At 34.6% G+C, this 19,543-nt stretch overlaps 1 protein-coding gene across 1 annotated transcript in view; it reads left to right on the plus strand.

Annotated features, from left to right (window-relative positions):
- The window catches only part of LRP1B (LDL receptor related protein 1B), a 575,589-nt gene that overhangs the window by 517,932 nt on the left and 38,114 nt on the right, over positions 1–19,543 (plus strand). Inside the window, exons 77-81 of the mRNA XM_075152715.1 lie at positions 6,098–6,321; positions 6,591–6,697; positions 9,960–10,076; positions 12,445–12,618; positions 13,135–13,260. Coding sequence (XP_075008816.1) covers positions 6,098–6,321; positions 6,591–6,697; positions 9,960–10,076; positions 12,445–12,618; positions 13,135–13,260 — 748 coding nt within the window. The remainder of the gene's footprint in view (positions 1–6,097; positions 6,322–6,590; positions 6,698–9,959; positions 10,077–12,444; positions 12,619–13,134; positions 13,261–19,543) is intronic.

A 19,543-nucleotide genomic window follows, 5' to 3' on the forward strand; every position in this document is an offset into this window, starting at 1 on the left:
CCAAGGACAGTTTTTAGTTTTTTCTTGGCCAGTAATAAACCAGGTTAGAAATAACATCTGTCTGGCTCTTTCCTTAAACTTAGGAGAGGTGACAGGGGCGACCTTACATCGCATGAATGCTTTTATATACCCAGTAGAATAAACAGCCATAGCAACAGTAGACTAATCTTTCATCTATCATTCAACTCTTACACATCTGAAACCACTTCTAAGTAGCTTTCATCCAAGGATACTTCTTTTGCAAACAAATGACATTCCTGTCCTTAGATGTCAGCAGGGCAAAAAGCCTGGGAATGTAGCTACCAACGGACATGAAGATACCTTGTGTCTGTGATGGCATATATATGGGAAGAGTGGTTAAAAACCAACCCCTCCATCTGCCCAGCAGAAGAGGGTCTAGATTTTGTTGGCAGAAAGTGTATGTAAAGTAGATCTAAGTAGAAAATTATCCCGAGCGTTTCTAGCAGGTCATGTATGTCACTTGAGTTTTGGGGAAGGATACTTCGAGAACCTAAATATGTATTCAAGATGTGGAATAATTCTACTGTGGCATTTTTCTCATTTAAATGTGGCAGATACCTGTGCCTAAGAAATCCTGATAGACCCATCTCTGAATCGAGATCACTAGAAAATAACGAACTTGTAAAGTCTTGTGAAATTAAAGTGTTGGGGTTTTTGGTTGTTATTTATTTATTTTATTTCTTTTTGGTTAATATGCAGATGCCTTCTGCAAGGATAAGTGTAGTCTGCTGATCTGCATCCTCTCTAATGGATCTACACTTTCTTACAGGTCCATAAACCTGAACATAAGCTTCCTTGAGACTTCTTCATAGTCCAGGGGCTGAAATTTTCATAGCTGATTTGACATTGTCTCCCTGTTTAAACTAACAAAGATAAAATGTTCTGAGAATTACTATTATGTTTCTGAAGTACTGAAATACTTTTTGCTTTTCATATCTCTGTTTCACCGTTATGCCAGAATACTTTCTAGTCACTTCCTCTTAATTCAAAATTATTGAAAAAATTATGTTTTTCTTTATACACCGTTTTCCCCTAACTCTTCAGTGCAGGTAGGTACTCATGAAGATGCTCGGTCCAAGCCATACAAAGCTTTTTTTACAAATCTGTATGTAGAAAATGCACACACTGTATCTGAATATATCTTGGACACATTTCATTTATATTTGTGAAGCATTTACTACTCATTGTGCTGAACTGTTCAGAATATTTTCCCAGCATTATCTCATTAATACTCAAATATTATTGCCTTATATATAACTGATCAGTAGGTTAATTGGTTGTATAGTGTTGCTTTAGTATTGTCACTTGAATTTGGTTTTGAAAAGCTTGAGAATTCCTTAATTTTAACCCAAGTTTTTTAATGGATAAGTTTTCAAAGGTTACATTATAACTTTTGTATCTAGACTTTGATATGTAAATCAGGACAGTAAACTTGAACAAAGTCACCTGCATTTTCAGGTAATTACATTAATGCAAAAATCCATCTCAACTGAAATTGCTCCATGGAATTAGCATATCAAGAGCCTTCCTCAGAGAATAGCTTTAAGTATCTCTTGTATTTTTCTGTGAGAAGGGATTTAAACTTGGTACAAATTGAAGCATTAAAGGAAATAGTAAATATCAACTCTTCAGAGGTTATTGACAGATGCAGAGGAGGATTGCATTCCAGTTGAGTTAAGACGGTATAAGTGAATTGGTGATAACTGGTGCAGCTGTTTACTGGCATAATCCTTGGAGAGAGATGTATAAGTTATCTGAGGTGAATATTCAACACAGAGTGACTTGCCACTTAAACTCAAGTACTGTTTTTCATAGAAGAGGACACAGAGCTGAACCATATAATAGGAAGAAAAACATAGGTTTTGTAATGTGTCTGGTCAGTGTGTTAGAAGCTTGCTCCAGCCCCACTGTTCTGAGAGCGTAACAAGGACCCTTAACCACTCTTGTGATATATCCACGTATATACTCCCAACGTTTATCCTAGGGCCCAGTGAAATTCAGTGCATCACTCTGAATGAAAACAATTTCTAGACTGTTTTCTCTAAATAGCATTAATTTATGGTTTTACTTTAAAGCTATAGTTCTGTATGGATGAAGTTTATGTACTTAGGAGACTCTCTCTTTCTGGAATCAGCTGATTGGGTTTTTTTAATGATCCTACTTATGTAATACAAGTGGTGGCTTTGTGAACCATTGCACTTACTGGGCTGCTCATCTGTCGAGGAAAATTTTCTGTTTCGGCGAGTAAAAGTCTAAAAGTTTTCTAGTATTATTGTTTCTCATTTATTTTTACTGTTCTAATAATATATCATTAGATAATGTATTATTTTTAATGAAGATATTTTAAGCAACAATAAATCATTAGTTTACTTTATTCCACAGCAATGCCACACCAAAAACATCTGTAAAGTATATGGAGAAAATATTGCTTCACATGTGCTTATGATATGAATTGGATTTGTAATTTAGTCTTCCTGTGTTAAAATGCTAAGCATTGCAAGGTGATGGGTTCCTGCTGCATGTGTAACATATTTTCTCCAGTCAAACTCAACTTTAGGGGTTGAAAATTTTTCTGTAATCTACCATTATATCAAAATAGTTTCCAAATCCAAGCTGTTACTGCAGCTTCTTTTTTTTTTTCCTATGTTTTTCTTTTTCTTTTTTTTTTCTTTTAATTCTTTACCTTTATAACAGGTTTTATGATAGGCAGCAGTTCTGATCAAAAGTCGTCAAGCTGACGTGGTCCGTAGTTGTGCAGAGACTACCATGCTATAAAAGGCGATCAGGCTTCAAACTCCAATTTTTCTAATAAGTTGTGGTACGTTACATTTGGCATCAAAGTGGGCTAAAATAACTGTAGAAAATATTAATGTGATTTTGTTCCTGTATTTTCATCCTTATTCTGTATGCAAAATCATTCTTCAACATTAACATAATCCAAATAAGCTATTAGGTAAAAGCTCATTTACAGTAAGTAATTTTCCTGGACAGTATGAGAAGATGCATGAGACATCAGAAATATGAGGTAGCTAGGCTGAAACTTAATGAACACGACTGAGAATTACACGGCCGTAGCATCACCTAGTGTTTTTTATTCTCTTTTTTTAAATCCCTTGCACCAGATGGCTGCTTTCCATTTCTTCTGGTTATCTCCTTGTTCATTCAATCTTTAATATGCTCCCCAGCATTACTGGAATTTCACTTCTCCTGTATAGTTAAGAAGAATGAGAAAGGGTCAGTGTTAGTAAGCAACCCAACCTTGTTCCAGAATCTTTTTAGGACATTCCATTGTCTCATCTGCTTCTACTACCAGCTTTTTGGGAACCATCTCTTGCTCCCATCATGCGCTTACCAGGTTCCAAAAAAAAAGCAGTCTTATTGTAAACAGGGGTTCTTGAACAGTCCAAAGAAAGGCAAGGGACTGTGCTGTCCATGATAGCTGCTCTCCTTTTAAAAGAATATTTGGTTCCAGCCTTGTAGGCCAGTGCCATTAACTCTTGCAGTCTCCAGAGTAGTAACTAGAGATCTCCAGGTATGAGAGGCTTTTTGACACAGGTGCCTGAATATTACCCGGAATTAAAAGGAGTTTGGATTAAAAATGCAATGACGCTTATCTGCAAATACCCACATTTTTGCGTATCTTGTCCTTTACATGAATGTTGCTTGGACAATGTAACAAAGAAGAAAAGAGGTTGTTGCATGCAAATGCTACATTTCTTGGAAAAAAAAAAGTTTATTTTTGTGGTATTTCTGAAAGCATATGCTGCCAGTATCTTCATTTCATAACAAAGAATTATGATACATTATTTTGTTTAACTTTAAAAAATTACTGTGACCCTGTTTTTAAGAAATACTATTTTGTAAATGCAGTGATTGATTTTGCCGCTTTAATGCTGATCTAAATAGAAAGTCAGGGTTCTGTATATCTTTAGAACATGCATTCTATGACACTTTTGCAGAATTAAAGGTTTATGAACAATGAACTATCTAAATTCACTCTTGCAGTCCTATTATTTCACCTAGAGAATGAAATGACCTTTATTTTATGATGAAAATAGTCTACAAATGTCGTGTGGTATTAGGAAGCTCTGACACCTGAGGAAAACAAGTTATTTTAGGATTTTCTTTCCTGATTTTTAGTTACATAGCTTAGTAGCATTCCGTTACTGCATTTGTCAAGGAATAGACATTTTTTGTTCATAATTTAACTTGTTGTCATAAGTAAACAGGCAAACAATATATTTAGCTCATGCGGGTCTTGAATTTTTTATGATATGCTGCATTCATGTTAGAAATAGCTGGGTAGTCCTATTTTACAGATTTTACTCCTCTCTGCAGGAATTCTAGTAAACTTTAGAGAAACATGTATATATTTCCTTTTTGCAATATGAACTTCTATCCTTAGGACCACTTTTTAGGATCTAGGCCTTAATGATAACTGAAATCATGACAGAGATACTACAGCTTATATTTTTAAAACTATAATCAGTCAAACCTCTTAAATGTGAAGCTGAATATTGCACTAAGTCTAGTTTTAATCGGTGGTGGAACACAGGAACAGTTAACAGCAATGGAAGAGAAACATTTAAAAACTTTCCTTATAATTGCATACTAGTATTGGTCAGAATATAGAGGTAAGTTTATGCAGTCTTCTAAATGCAGTGATCTTATTTATCCTGGCAGACTGCTGAGCAGCCATACCTCAGGATGGTCTCAAGCACCATTTTCACTGAGGGCTTTGGGGTGGGACATCATACCATAGTTCTGCATGGAGTATAATAGCTGTATAATCTTAATTCTTCCTTTTCCTTTCCTTTTGAATTACAGCATGTAACATTTATTTGCTTCAGTATCAATCTGTCGCGAATGAGTGGTTTAGAGGCCGTTTAAAGAATCACCGTCAAAGAAATTAGCAGAAAGTGATTTTAACAGAGATTTATAAAGGTGCGACCTAATAGGATTCGATGGCAAAGTTCACTCTATTACTTATTACACGGGTGAAATATATAAAGAAAATCGTCTAAGGGTTTATATTTTAGGAACAGTCTAGGTTTCATTCACAATTTAGCAACACTTAATTATCAACTAATCATTAACAAACTTTAGTAACACTTAATCATCAACTATTCACTATTTGCAAAGTAGGTTAGTAAGTCTACTACAATCACAACTTAATTACAGATTATGCTTACTATTAGTGCACACACAGAGAAATATATATATATTATGTACAGAAGGTATACCTGTTAAAAATTCCCCTCGATTTCAGTGAAGAAATACTCACGTCGAATGTCTAGGCATTCCCTCTCAACAGGCGAACGGTTGAGCTTCGAAAGGGACTCACCCAGGACCCAGCGGTCCTCCGAATATCGTAGGCCTGAAAGATCGCAAGCTCTGAGAGGCTCCCACTCAGAGGGAGATGCTGGGTGCAGCTGCTGCGGTCCAGGAGAGCTCCAAGGGCCTCACTTAGGACCACCGTTTATAGGCTCACAAGATGGTTGGCTTTTAGTCATCTGTAAATTTCCACTCTGGCCACAGTCCCAGGTGGTAATTACTAAAGAATTCTCAAGGTTTCGGTGTTGTTCTGCTGGACACCTGGGCCAGGCAGTAGGAGTATGTTCCCAGCCTCAGCTATGCAGAGCCTCTGATACAGTCAAGGAGCGCTCAGCTGCCAGACTCAATACACCAAGGCCGAGGTTTCGTGGACATTTCTGAGATCAACAAGCGGCCCAGATCAACAAATGGCCCAGGGAAGAAGGGGGGTATGAATGCACCACCACACAATCGTTCAAGTAGTTCATGCCTAAGTGCCTTTTTCTTAATGTAGGTAGCCTTAGACTTGAGAAAGCAGTTTTGAACCATTGACTTGTTGTTCTGCATTGAGTAGAACTGTCAGCAGACCACTTAGTGCTTATTTCCTACAGGTGGAATTTGTCTTTCCAGTGCAGAGTTTTTAATATTTCACCATATTAAAGGTAAAAGTTACTTAACTGTAAAAAGTTACATAAATCTGTGCTATGCAGCTGCTGTGAAAGATCATTTCTCTAAATCTGACTTTAACATCTGTTCCTTTTAGTGTCCAGAATTCAAAAGACCTAGGGGCATTGCTGTTGACTGGGTTGCTGGAAATATTTACTGGACTGATCATTCCAGAATGCATTGGTTCAGCTACTATACAACTCATTGGACTAGCCTGAGATACTCCATCAATGTAGGTCAATTGAACGGACCTAACTGTACAAGACTCCTTACAAGCATGGCAGGAGAACCATATGCAATTGCTGTAAATCCTAAAAAGGGGTATGTATATTTCAACATTACTCTGTTTTGGTAATTCAAATAAAAATGCAAAGTAGAATAAGAGAAATAAAATGATGTCTACAAATGTCTTCCAATGTTTTCCAAGTCATTTACTTAACTTTCCTGCTCAATTTACCTGTATGTAAATCGGGATCAATTATCTTCCATCTTTCAGGTAAGTTGAAAGGCTCATCATAATATAATATCAGTGAAGTTTTTTGAGGTTCTATATAGGCATCCAGCTTATTTTTTATGTTTAATACTTTTAGGATGATGTACTGGACAGTTATTGGTGATCGCTCTCACATAGAGGAATCATCTATGGATGGTACTCTGAGAAGGATATTGGTTCAAAAGAATTTACAAAGACCTACAGGTATACAGTTTATCCATTTTTCCTAATCACATGGCACTTGCTAACTCGGTGTAGATTTGTTGGCTGAATTCCAGTTTCTCAGTTTGCAAAAAAAAACCCCAAACCTTTTTAAAATATGTATTCTGGTTATTCATATGCAGTTACTAATCAAATTCTTAGTTCTGTTTTCAAATTATACATCTTAATATGACTTAAACTTCTGTAACAAGTCTTAACATGGTGATTTTACAAAACAGTACCAAAAGACTATATATAATCAGTTAAAATATGATTTGTTCAATGACACTGAACAAGCAAAATCAATTAAGGGAACACCAGTTAGTGGTGAGACACATTTTTTAAGAATGCATATGAAATCGCATAGCCTATTCTAGTTACTTTCCTGAATATGCTGCAAAATAGTATAAAATAAGGTTTAGGTATTCAAAGAAGCAACAACTTAATTATCTCAGTATTTTACAGAACTATTGTGAAGCTTGATGGCACATGTTGAGATCATGTGAATTATCATTAAGACTCCATTGGCAGGATGAAAGTAATTGTTATGACGAAGGAAATGATAAATCCAGAATGAAATGTCTCTCTCTTAAATAGCAGCATTCTGTCTTGAAACCACAAATAATTTGTTCATGACCCATTTTCTCATGCAATATTTGATGTTTCTCCAGGCTTACAATGATAATTTGTTATTATTGCATTGCAAATTAGGGGTTGTCCAACTTTGGTACGCATACCTATTGAAACATAGGCTTCTTTCAGGAGGATGCTATCTGAATATCTAAGAGTCTCAGAAGCTGCCGCTATCACAGCCACAAGAAATAATATTTTAACAGACTATTAAGTCCCATGCTAGGGTGGGCTTATGGTGTTGCATATGCAAATTACACTCATCCCTTAAAGGAAACACTCTTTCTTTATTGACATGATTAGATTGAAATATAGCAACTTAAGAAATTACATATGTGATAAGGAAAGCTTTGAGGAGAGGAAGCTTATGCTCCTTAGGTAAGTAAGAAGCACAATAGTAATAATAATAAAAAATACATAGTAAATTTAGTAAGAAGCTTCTGATTATTCAGACTGAAAGGCAACAGAATTTTATGTTTATCAGAGTTGTTACATATTCTTTGCTGAACTTATTATATAAAAAGTTGTGAACATATCAAATATACAAATCATTAGATTTAGTTCTAATTGCTGGAACTGTGCTTTTTTGTCTCTTATTATCAGTCTGGTTGACTGCCAAGGTTGTGTCCTACGGAACCAGTCACCACTTCCTTGGTCATTAAAGGGTATTTAAACACACACCCCCCCTTTTTTTTTTTTTTTGGTTATCAGTATTGGATTAGTGAATTTATTGAATTTTGTAGGTAGTAATAGTATCAAACTTATCTGAAAATGCGAGTATTTAGTTCTACCCTGACCGGAAGCGGAACTGCAAGAGCTTTTCTTCATTAAATTTTCCTTAATATATTTTATATAGAAAAGTTTCATATAAACATTTAACCAGACCTCTGTCTCCTTACAAGAATGAATAAAATGAAAATTAAGAAAATTAGCAGAGTTTGCAGGGAAGGAATTTCACGAATGCCTTGCCACAGTATTGTATTTTCCTGTACCTACTGCCTGAAAACATTTTTGTGGCATCCTTCTGTGCTTTTCCTCCTTTACTTCATGGTAGAAAGTAGACATTTATGAAGTCTTAATTTTTTGTCAGATATTTCACATAAATCCATGTCTTTGTAGAGGGAATGCAAAGGAAGAGTCCAAGCCTTTAATATTTCCTCCCAAATGAGACTTTACTACTATTGTTTAGACGAAGTTTAAGATTTTACTAAACATCTGTGTTCCACTGCTCTTAAATGTATTACTAAATATGCCTTTCCTATTTCAAGTAAGAGAGAGTGAGAGTTTGAGCATTTGGGCTTGACTTCACAGGATTTACATAAAAATTACTATCACAGGAGTGCTATTTGTATAAAACAAAAATAAGTACTTTTTTACATTATGTTATCTCCAATACTGTGAAAGATACATTGAGAATATTACTAATTTATTATTTGATATTTAAATATTCTTATTAAAATGCAAAGAATAATTTAAAGCTGGAGCATGGGGACTGCTTCTAAAATATTCCCCCTTACAGGTACCATGTATCACACAGAGTTGACACATTGTGATTATCTTTTACCAGAAATTATTCTCTTTAGCTGTATGCCTAAATACCAGTGTTTCTTTTAAAGAGGTTTTTTTTTTAATGGAGTTGCAAATGTAAACATATTTCATTGGTCTATGCGTCCGACTTCCTCCACTTCCTCTCATTTATCTGTAGCTGATTAATTTATGACCTTAAAAGGAGAATTTTTGCTGTTATGTATCATTTCTTTTGATGTATTTTTTCTGACTTACCTACTTACATAAATAGGAAAAAAAAAAAACTTTTTCCCATTCTTATTAAAAATATACTGCAACTTCAAAAGCTCAGAATTAAATTATTCTGTGGTTTAGATATTTTTTCAGGATGAAGCTTTTGACATGACCTAAAATGGCATATTAATCATTTAATCATCCTCTATGAAACATGAACCGCTTGATTTAACTATTTAGTTATTGCCTAGCGGCTGGGTAGTTATCTTTTATTCTCATTGGTGCTCTCAGTAACTCACTCTTGTGCTTTCTTTTCATATATATGCAAATATATACATCTGTCAATATTGCTGTTTAAGTCTTGCAGCACTAATGTAATTAAAATAATCTGATTTTTAATTCTGTAATAATTACTGCATTTGAAGTATTGATGATAAAAAAGGGAACACAATTACATACTTGTGGAAACAGGATAGATTGGGAAGACTCTGCAATCTGAATGCCTTGTTTTTAACACGTGGTCACACTGGTGCTACTGCTTAGAAATCTATTGACATAATAGATTTTTTTTGTTGGTAGAGCAAATTACAGGATTAGAGTCTATATTTAATTCCCCCCCCGGTATATATCCCTATCTGCTGAAGATAATGGGTTTTAAAAGGTACTGACCTTGGAAGAGTAGGTTAAAGAAAGTAAAAAACCACGGTTGCCTCAAGCGGAAGGTTTAAGTGGAAGGTGTTATATTTTATTCTTCTTGGTTTCCAGTCATGTTTTTTCATTGTCACCATATTTTGTGTTCACAAGAATATGAACGATATAAAAATGTACAGTTACATAAAAATATTAATTTTTTTTCAGGTTTTATATACCTATTTGAACTTTATTTTCTTTGTAGGTCTTGTAGTTGATCAGTTCAGTCAGCGTTTGTTCTGGGCTGATTTTGAATTATCTATTATTGGCAGCGTTCTTTTTGATGGTTCCGATTCAGTTGTGTCTGTGAGCACTAAACAAGGTATGGAGAGCTTTTATATAACATGATTTCTATTTTATTTTATTTGGCTGAAGTTTCACTATTCAGAGAAACTATGTAAGCAAAAAGCACATTATTAAGTAATTATTAAGTAATTAAGTGATATTCATTGCTTTTGTTAGATAATAATTCAGATATTATCTAAACAAATAGATATTTTAGATAAGATAATTTTAGCTTTAAGATAATCTGATAAAGTTACTTTAGGGGAACAAAGATTCAGTGATGTGTGCAAATGTCCAAGTTTGTTATCTAATCATTAGCTTAGGTATTATCATGATTAATATTTATGTTTGGCCTCACTTGGACTTACATAGCAACAGCCGCACCTTGACTAGTTAGGAATTAGAGCTGTCTGCACAGGAATTGTATAGTTTATAGAACAGTTGACCTGAATCAGTTCTGGGAAAAATAATGGGTTTGACTTTCAGGTCAGTAAGTAATCACAGAATTCTGCTAACAGAATATGAATAAGGAAAGTTCCTTTCATCAGAAAAGAGATTCTGGTTAAGCAAACTTTGTTTTTGGAGAATTGCATGTTGGCTTTTTAACAATTTGATAATATATAGAATTCTGTAACAATTTATAAAATTTGAGTAGAAAAGAGAGGAAACACATTAAAAAAATTTAAAAATTTGAAAGCAGCCTTTTTAGGAGGATTGCTTAGTGGGCAGTTGGTAGTGGAGTTTCATCAGGATGATATTCCATCTAGTGCTACTGAGTGTTTTAACCAACGATCTGGAATTCACCAGGGGGTTCTGGAAGATACTAGGAAAAATGTCCCATAATCCAAATTGAGCAGGACCAGATTTAAATAATCTTATTCTGGTTTAATAGCATATTATTTCACAACTTGGATCAATGTACATGGAAGCAGTCATCTCAAGAAGGATCACTTTGAGTGTAGGGATCTGACTACAACCTCCTGTAACACTGAACCATACCGTGCAGATGCCTGGCAAGAGATTTTAGAAGACAGTAACTCCTCCTCATAACTTTGCTTGCTCCTCCTTTGGTTATAGTATTTCATGGTGGCTAGGCTGTAATCTATCACAAAATACATATTTAGTGCTTGTGCTCAGTGCTTGTGGTTGGTACGAAGACTGATAGAGTATCCTAGATTGTGTTTTAATGTGTCTCAATAGACATTTGTATTTTAAGAATAAATGTGAGGTCATCCTTCAGAGGAAAAAAAAGACACAACAGTGCTACAGAATAGAAGGCATGTAAGTTGATGACTTTCAAAATATTTTATAGCATGGAAGGGCTATACTACACTGTGCCAAATGCAGCAAATTTGGGATTTATAAAGGGGAAAGTGGAATGTTGAGACTTTGTTGCTTCCATACGTAGCATTTAATACTGAAATACAAGATCACTAAAGCAATGTCACCTTTTGTCTCCTGTTGAAATTTGTAGTAACTATGGAAAAATTAGAGAAATAGGACCAAAGGAAGATTGGGGGAGTTTAGAAATTGCTTTGCCATGAGTCTAAAAACTTCAACCCATTTAATTAAACAAGCATAAAATAATGAATCAGAATTCATAAATATTTTTATTGAAATAAAATATTGAGTACCAAGTATTGATAGAGTGGAAAAACAGTAGGAACAAATAAAGGCTGATAATTGAAACTAAATACAAGTGAAATATAAAACAATTTTTACAGTAAATGGGGATAATAGTAGGAACAAGGTATCACAATGAATGATAGATTCTGTTTCCTTATGGCTTCAAATCACAAAGAGATGCGTCTCTGGCAGAGAAGTTTTAGTCAGTAGCTATTGCCTTGTTACAAGGGTATCCAACTATGTGATCTAATCGGCACTCATAGCTCTTAAAAATGAGAAACAGGTAGAGTCTTAACATTTTATTTTGCATTAATTTACTATGATTATGAATTAAAATAAGTGTAGTATGAAAGCTAGTGTTTCAAATATGTTAAGAAGGAGCTGAAGATATGTTTTGTCAGAATAGTTTCTTTTATGTACAGCAAAATAATCTGTTTCTTCCTTGTCACATACTTGTAGTTAAAGTGTTGTACCAAGTGTGTTCTAATTAGCTAGTTGTTACTGTAGGGTTTCCCTACTTTTCAATAATCAACCAGTTTCTGAGGCTGAGTTGTGTGGAAAGCTAATACAAAGCTTGAGATTTTAGTTGCTTGTAGTATGGGAAGAGTTTCTTTCAGGAAGATTGCTTTTTTAAAGGCCATCTTTGTGGGTACAAAACAAGCTGTCTGAAAATGTCTCTAGGTGGTAATTGCAATAATGCAATTACAGTTATTATTAAAATAAAGTTATTATTTGAATATGAATATGTATTTGTATTTATTAATTCATTTTTATTTAAGGTTTACTGCATCCACATAGAATTGACGTTTTTGAGGATTACATATATGGAGCAGGTCCTAAAAATGGTGCATTTAGAGTACACAAATTTGGCAGGAGCCTTGTAGAATATCTAAGTGTGGATGTTGATAAAGCAAAAAGTGCCTTGATTTTTCACCGCTACAAACAAATGGACTGTGAGTAAGCATAATTACTTTAAACTCAATATTGAGCAAGTTCACCTCAAGGGAGGTGGGGGATGTAACCAAGTTGTATAAATATAAAACAGAGCCTGATTATACAAACTGAAAATAGATTTAGTCATATTTGTTTATATAAGTTTGATTTAGATTTTTTGATGCATTTTCTCTCATCTGAAAGGACATTGGACAAATGCTTGCCTTGTGTACCTGCACTGTAAATGAGGTATAAAAAAAATTAGAAGAGAGCTGAATACAAATACCTCTAGCCACAACCAGATGAGGTTTTTTACTGCATATTACCAGTACACTTTACTGGAATAAATTCTATCCTGGCGTGAGTCTTGCACTGCCATTTGAATGAGTGTGTTCACTGACTTCAGGCTGTTAATATCCTGGAAAGTGGAAGTGTATCAGAATTTTTATATCTGATTATTTATTTTTTTCTAGTTCTAGAACACAGTGTAATTTTTAAAAAAATAAATATTTTTAATATTTTGTCTTTTTAAACAGTGCCTAATCCATGCTTGGACCTGACATGTGAATTCATTTGCTTACTCAACCCTTCTGGTGCAACATGTGCTTGTCCAGAAGGAAAATCATTGGTGAATGGAACATGCGTTGACCAGAGCCTCTTAGGTAGGTATTGAAAACTGCATGAGAACCAGAAAGTAAGCAACCAGTCAGTTTTTGTCCTTGCAAAAGGCTAGGCTGTCTGAGCGTCAAGAGTTCTGTGTTGTTGTTCAATATACATGTTACTTATCTGAAATGGAAACGAAATATGAAGAAGCAAAATCCCTGATTCAAAAAAACTGTTTATATTCATCAGAATGAAAAATAAGCTTTCAGCTGAATTGATACAAGATGATATCTAAAAGTGAATGTGTATATGTATTGACCAAAAGAAGTTTGAAAATCTCTGAAGCGTTTTTGGATTCCAAATTTTAAACATTAGCCATTCAGGAGAAAAAAATAACCTTAAAGACCGTCAAGAAACACCTCTGCTTGACTGCAATCAAAAGGCATTAAGAGCAACATAGCAAATAATAATGACTTTGAAGTAACAGGCAAAAAAGAACAAAACTGATGAAATATTTTTATCTAAAATTATATCTTTCAGTAACATCTATAATGACTAATATCAAGACAGGAAACCAGACTTCATGTTAAAAGAGCTCCTGAGTTCTTGCTATATTTTGGGGGGGGGGGGGAAGAAAAAATCATCTTTTCCACAGAAGAATCTTATTAAGTACTCTAAAACTATTCCCACTCTAATTGAGGCCAAACCTAAGGTGGTCAGACTGCTGGAAGGAATTCTTAGCCAGCTTGAATTTTAAAAGGTTCTAGAAATCATAGAATAGGATTTCTTATGTGTATGAGAAGTCAGAATCTATTAGGATGTGTTTAATTCCAGGCTCAGAAGTGTAAGCGATACGTATTTTGGTGAGATGATCATTAGTTAAAATGTTCAATTTAGCAATTAAATTAATTTACCTGAAATGTCATCATTCTGCGGAGAAAATCTCACCTATTTATACTGCCTAGTCTTTAAATATTGAATTAACACAACTGTGTTTTAGTGGTTTATGATGTGGTATTAATAAAGCTATCCTGTCTAGCAGCATTCTCTTTCTGTATCAAGAAATTTAAGAATAATTTAGAGAGTAAAATAATATTAGAAAACTTGTCCTAGCTAACAAACCCATTAATGTTTTTTTGCTTATGTAGGAGTACATTGTATGCAATGCATTTACAGTACCGACTTTTATATGTACTACACCATGCTCTAGCAAAAATACAGTAAATGAAAGCTTTATTACTGTACACCCTTGTCTGAATACCTATCAATGTGTATTTTTATAATAGTTATACCACTATAAAGTAGTTTACCGCTGTTTTACAACAATTTCCCCTGTTAGGGGAGAAGTGATTTCATTGAAGTAGATGTAATAGAAAGCATTAGTATACTGTACAAGGCTTCTAACTCTTGAGACAAATCAGTCTAAACACCCTTTGTCTTCATAGAGCATCCACCCTCCCTGCCCCTCCAAGTGTCAGCTCTTTGTTCATCTGAGATGAATGCTTGTCAAGATCTTCTGCCGATACAGTACCACCTAAAAATTATTTCAAATTGACCCATAGTTGCTACTTAGGTGTAGAAGGAAGGACAGATAAAAGAATATTGGTGATTGGTAGTAATTTGAACCCGTAATTTCAGTAATGCTACAGTTTTACTAGTGGGGCAAAGGATTATGCCATGGTAGAGTTTGCAGGAAGGTATGTTTTTATTAGAGAAAGATCTGAAGAGGCTTTTAAATTATTTCACTGCTGGTTGTAAATTTTCATGGATAGACAGAAAATGCCTAGAGAAGCATTTTTAATATATTGATAATTTTCAGTATCTTCCCACAACTGCAATATCTCTTATGCCTTTTTAAAGGGCTGCTGAATAAGTGTTTCTTAGTTTTCTGATTACAATTATATTTCAAGTAATGTCTAGCTTAGGCTTTTTTGTACATTTTTTTCTTGTATGTTATTTTTGTAATAGTAGATTGCAGGTTTTGTAGCCTCACAGGTTATAAATTATGAATTGAAACAAGCCTCAGTATCATAGCATACTAACAAGTGTATGTTTTTGCACTCTTTTGACTTTTTTAAAAAAGTATGAAGTGGATGTTAAATGTTTGTCTCATGCTGACACTCCACTTAGGCTTCCAAGAAACAGCAGAGATTCCTGGAAAGATCAGAGCTGACCTCAAGATCAGCATCTTGAATTAATACAGGTTTATAATTAATGGCTGGCTGACAATCCACTTGCCATTAATAGGTCGCTAATAGCCTGCAAAGGACAAGTCAAGTTCTAAACCAGGTTCTTTTCCTTTAGGAATTTATACACTATGGAATAAAAAAAATAGGAGCCGTAGTCTTCCTTTCCTTTTCTGATGAAGAGCTAGAAAATATATATGAAATATTCCAAACTGCACGCATTCAGCTTGTTTAAATCTAGCATTATATTGTCTTTGTTGTCTCAGAGCATTTTTAGCATAGTTACGGATGTCAGTAACCCAAAACATCAATTCCTGCCTTGCATGGCTCTCAAAACCTGTATATTGTAGAAGAGTGACCTGACATTAATCCAAAAGGAGGTTATATAGTCATATTTTTTTGTTGGTCTGCAACAAAATCAAGATTCAAAGTCAGTTGAAATATTCCTGTTGATTTTGGTGGCCTTCTGGTTTGTCCCTAAAAGAATCAAATCCAGAAGATTTTAATTTGAGACATGAGTATCTGTGAAACACTTATTAATTGATGTGGGCATTTGATTTTGCTACTGGTTTGATCACAATGCAATAGTTGTATAGTAGATAGGTTACAATGATTTACGTACATTATATTTTATATGTTAAAAAATATACTACCACTAATTTACAGATCTGAAAACTCAATTTTTTAAGTCTCTTTTAGTGGACGTCATTCATGTAGTAATAGAAGTGAGGTGTACTAGTTGTTTTGTACTTGCACAGTAGCTATTTCAAGTCATGTAAAAAGCCTTTTAGTTTCACAAATTAGTGTTAATTGTGGATATCAAGAACTAATGTGACTAAACTGTACTTTTTGAATAATATATAATCCAATTTACAATAGTAAACAGTAGTATATTGAACATTCATAATACTTTTTAGTGTCTTTAAGTGTTTTGGGTCTTTTAAAATGTAGTAAGGAAGCTAGTAGTAGATTTCCATGACTTGACAGAGTCAAAATGGGACAGCCATCTCCAGTTCCCATCCATCTTGAATAGTGCCCCCAGGAGAGTCTGTGTTTGAAGGTTCTGTTTTGACAATGCATACGTCTCTATCCTTGTGAAAAATGCCTTCTAACAAATAATGATTATTTGTATCATTATTATGCTATTCTTCATTTTGGTAGTTTTTGGCATGACTATCGTAAAGATGCCTTGCACGCTTTGTACAGTTTCTTATTAGTCAGTCTATCTTAAGGTTGGTGACTGGGAGGTAATCTCAGTCTTGCTCTGTTTCTTGTGACTATATCCCAAAAACTGAGTCAGATTCTTGTTCATTGGATTTTTGGTTTGTGGTTTTTTTTTTTAAAAAACAAAAGAAAATTGAGCTAAGTCTTGAAATTCTGCATAATATTACTACCGGCTTGATCCATTGAGTTGATTTTTCTTCATAAGTCCTACGTGAGGAATTCTAAATATTGAATCCTCAGTGGCTTTCTGTAAGACTGAATCCAGATTGCTTCAGACAGCTGTTTCACCAGCATCTCACACAACTGATGAGAAAGCTTTTGGTTTGATTTGGCTTTTTGAAGCTGGAGTTATTGCAACATATGTGTGTTGTATCATTCAGAATGTTTTTATAACAAAATGAAATCGAGTTCCTGTGTGTTCTTAGGTAAGCTTCCATCTCATTTCTCCCTAGATGATTATGATTGGCAGAGCACAGTTCTTTTGTGGTTCATTTATTGACTATAACAGGCTTGACTTTTTCAGTTTAGAAGCTACCCTTTAGTTTTCGAATGGGTAGAGTACCACTTCATTTTCCTAAAAGAGACCATGGATTTGCATCCATTAGGTTTATTGTATCTAATTGTAGCACAATGAAGCTAAAAACCTACCAAGGGAATAAAAATACAGAGACTTGCACTGGAGGAAGACCGTGTGTACTACAGCTGAATGAGCAAGAGTAATGATCACTTCCAAGAATTCTGTATTCTGGAGCTGCACGTTTATCACTTTCATTTTAAGAAGGGAATATTTGTGCTCTCTTGGCTGGATGAAAAGCCTGAGAAAAATTACGAAGACTTAGATCTGATGTTGCTTCTGAACAGAGATGAAACATTTAATTTATCATGGTGTTTCCTCCAGCACATTTCTGTGGGGACTTGCCCACTGCACACAGAGATTGCAGGCAGACCGAGTGCTTTGGCTGGGAATGTGGAGCTTAATCCCTATATATCTTCTTTTTCACCCACAAAGTCTGCCTCAGGGAGCTGTACTAGCAAAAGCTATGGCAGTTCAATCCATGCTATCTTCTTGGGTTTTGTTCTGCTTTCAGTCTTTTTGGATATCAAATAGAATAGGGGTCACACAGAAATCTGCTGCTGGTTTGGAAAAAATCTTTTGTTTACAGCAGTATCTTCTGTATTTACAAAGGGGTTACCTTTGGGACTGGTATTTCCCAGAACAGAATGAAATGGGTTACATTACAGCAAGTGTTGGTTAGTTTTTCCTCACTGTGCATCCTTTTCTTAGCCCTTCTCTTCCATTTAAAATTGTAGAGCAAACAAATTTAAAAAAAAAAAAAAAAAAAAGTGAAGCAAAAACAAAGAGGAGAATGTGTCTTACAGCATTCAGACAAAATTTGGGGATTACAAATTGGTCTGATGAATTTCAGCATATGGAAATCTGGCAGATAGTAAGACCCTCATCTGGAGGAACAGGAAGATTTATATAACCTTACCATAACATTAGGACTCTGCACTCTGTCTTTAACAGGTGCATTCATCTCAGTGAAGGATGAGCTACGCTCTTGTCTGAAGGATAGGCAAGAACAAATACCTTTCTGCCCCATGAGATGAGTATTTTCCACTGTGGGGAGGGAGGGAAATTGTTCTTGTCCCAAAGAATGTAGTTCATTAACCTTGTGCTCCATAGCATCATCTCTCCATTTAACTGCCTAGTCTGGAAATCAGTGGTTATTTCGAAGGGAAAAAAATAGCAAAAAGTAAGATGCATTTTTCTCAAGAAAGAAAGGGTTGTTACAGAAATGCCAATAAAAAACACGTGTGTGTGTGTGTGATTGGGGGAGAGGGATGGAATATCAAAAAATTGAACAAGTGAAGGAAAAAATACCGGTAGAGTTCACAAAGCTTTGTTTTGCTGCTTTGTCAGTTTTTCTTCTGTGTAAGATTTTCCTTTTACTTTCACATAAAGGAAAGAGTCAAAGATGGAGCAAATAAGCCATAAGTCCATTAATGTTTGTGTCAAACAGTCATATCAGGAAGAAAAACATAAGAAAGACTGCAAATCAAAGTTATTTGATTCTTTATTAAAAATACATTTGCCTGTTGAAATAGGCAAATCAAGGCAGCAGAAGACTAAATAACCAGGTTAGGAGAGAATATATAAAATTACATGACCTGTAACCCTTTCCTTTCTTTCATGTTAGAGAGAACCAGTAGCTAGAGTAGAAGTAGTATAACAAGTGAAATAATTTACTTCTGTCATTTCAGAAATGAAAAGAGCAGCTGAGAGGTCTTTAAGTCCGAGTTCCAGCAAGCTCAGACAAGAATTGAATTGACTCCAGAGAGAAACTTTTCTGATTTTGTTTTGTTTTTTAAACTTCGTTCCAATAGCGGGTACTTACTAGAGCTGTTCTCAGCTCTTCTTACAAAGGTCTTTATTCAGTAATTCAAATTCAGAGTATTCAGCTTTTTGTAACGATTCTTCTGTGTTTCTCTCCTGTGTTCTTTTTCTTCCTGTCTTCTCCTACGGGACCATTCTGCTCCTGTCTCCCACACAAAGGCATCTGATCTCCTTTTGTACTCAGTTGATGTGAATCAGCAAGAGTAATTTGATTCTTGTATTTACCTTCAGAGAACAAAGCAGTAGCATTAAAACCTCTATATTGTTAAAGTCGAACATAGTATTTTTAAACTGGCTTATCCATTACATCTTTCAATCCTATTTCTTAGCTTATTTAAAGTCCAAAATTGTTGTAGTAACTTTTCTCTGTTTCATATTAGATTTGTGTTGAAACTCTTGAATTTAAAATGTTTTATAGAGAACAAAATCAGGAGTGAATTTTAATAAACCTGTGATGATACAAGGTATAACAACCTCTTATGTTTTTTCAGGAACCTTCTTAGTTGACCGTTTTTGGCTCAGTATATTTTCCTG

This window comes from Calonectris borealis, chromosome 6, assembly GCF_964195595.1.
Source record: "Calonectris borealis chromosome 6, bCalBor7.hap1.2, whole genome shotgun sequence".
Taxonomy (NCBI): Eukaryota; Metazoa; Chordata; class Aves; order Procellariiformes; family Procellariidae; genus Calonectris; species Calonectris borealis.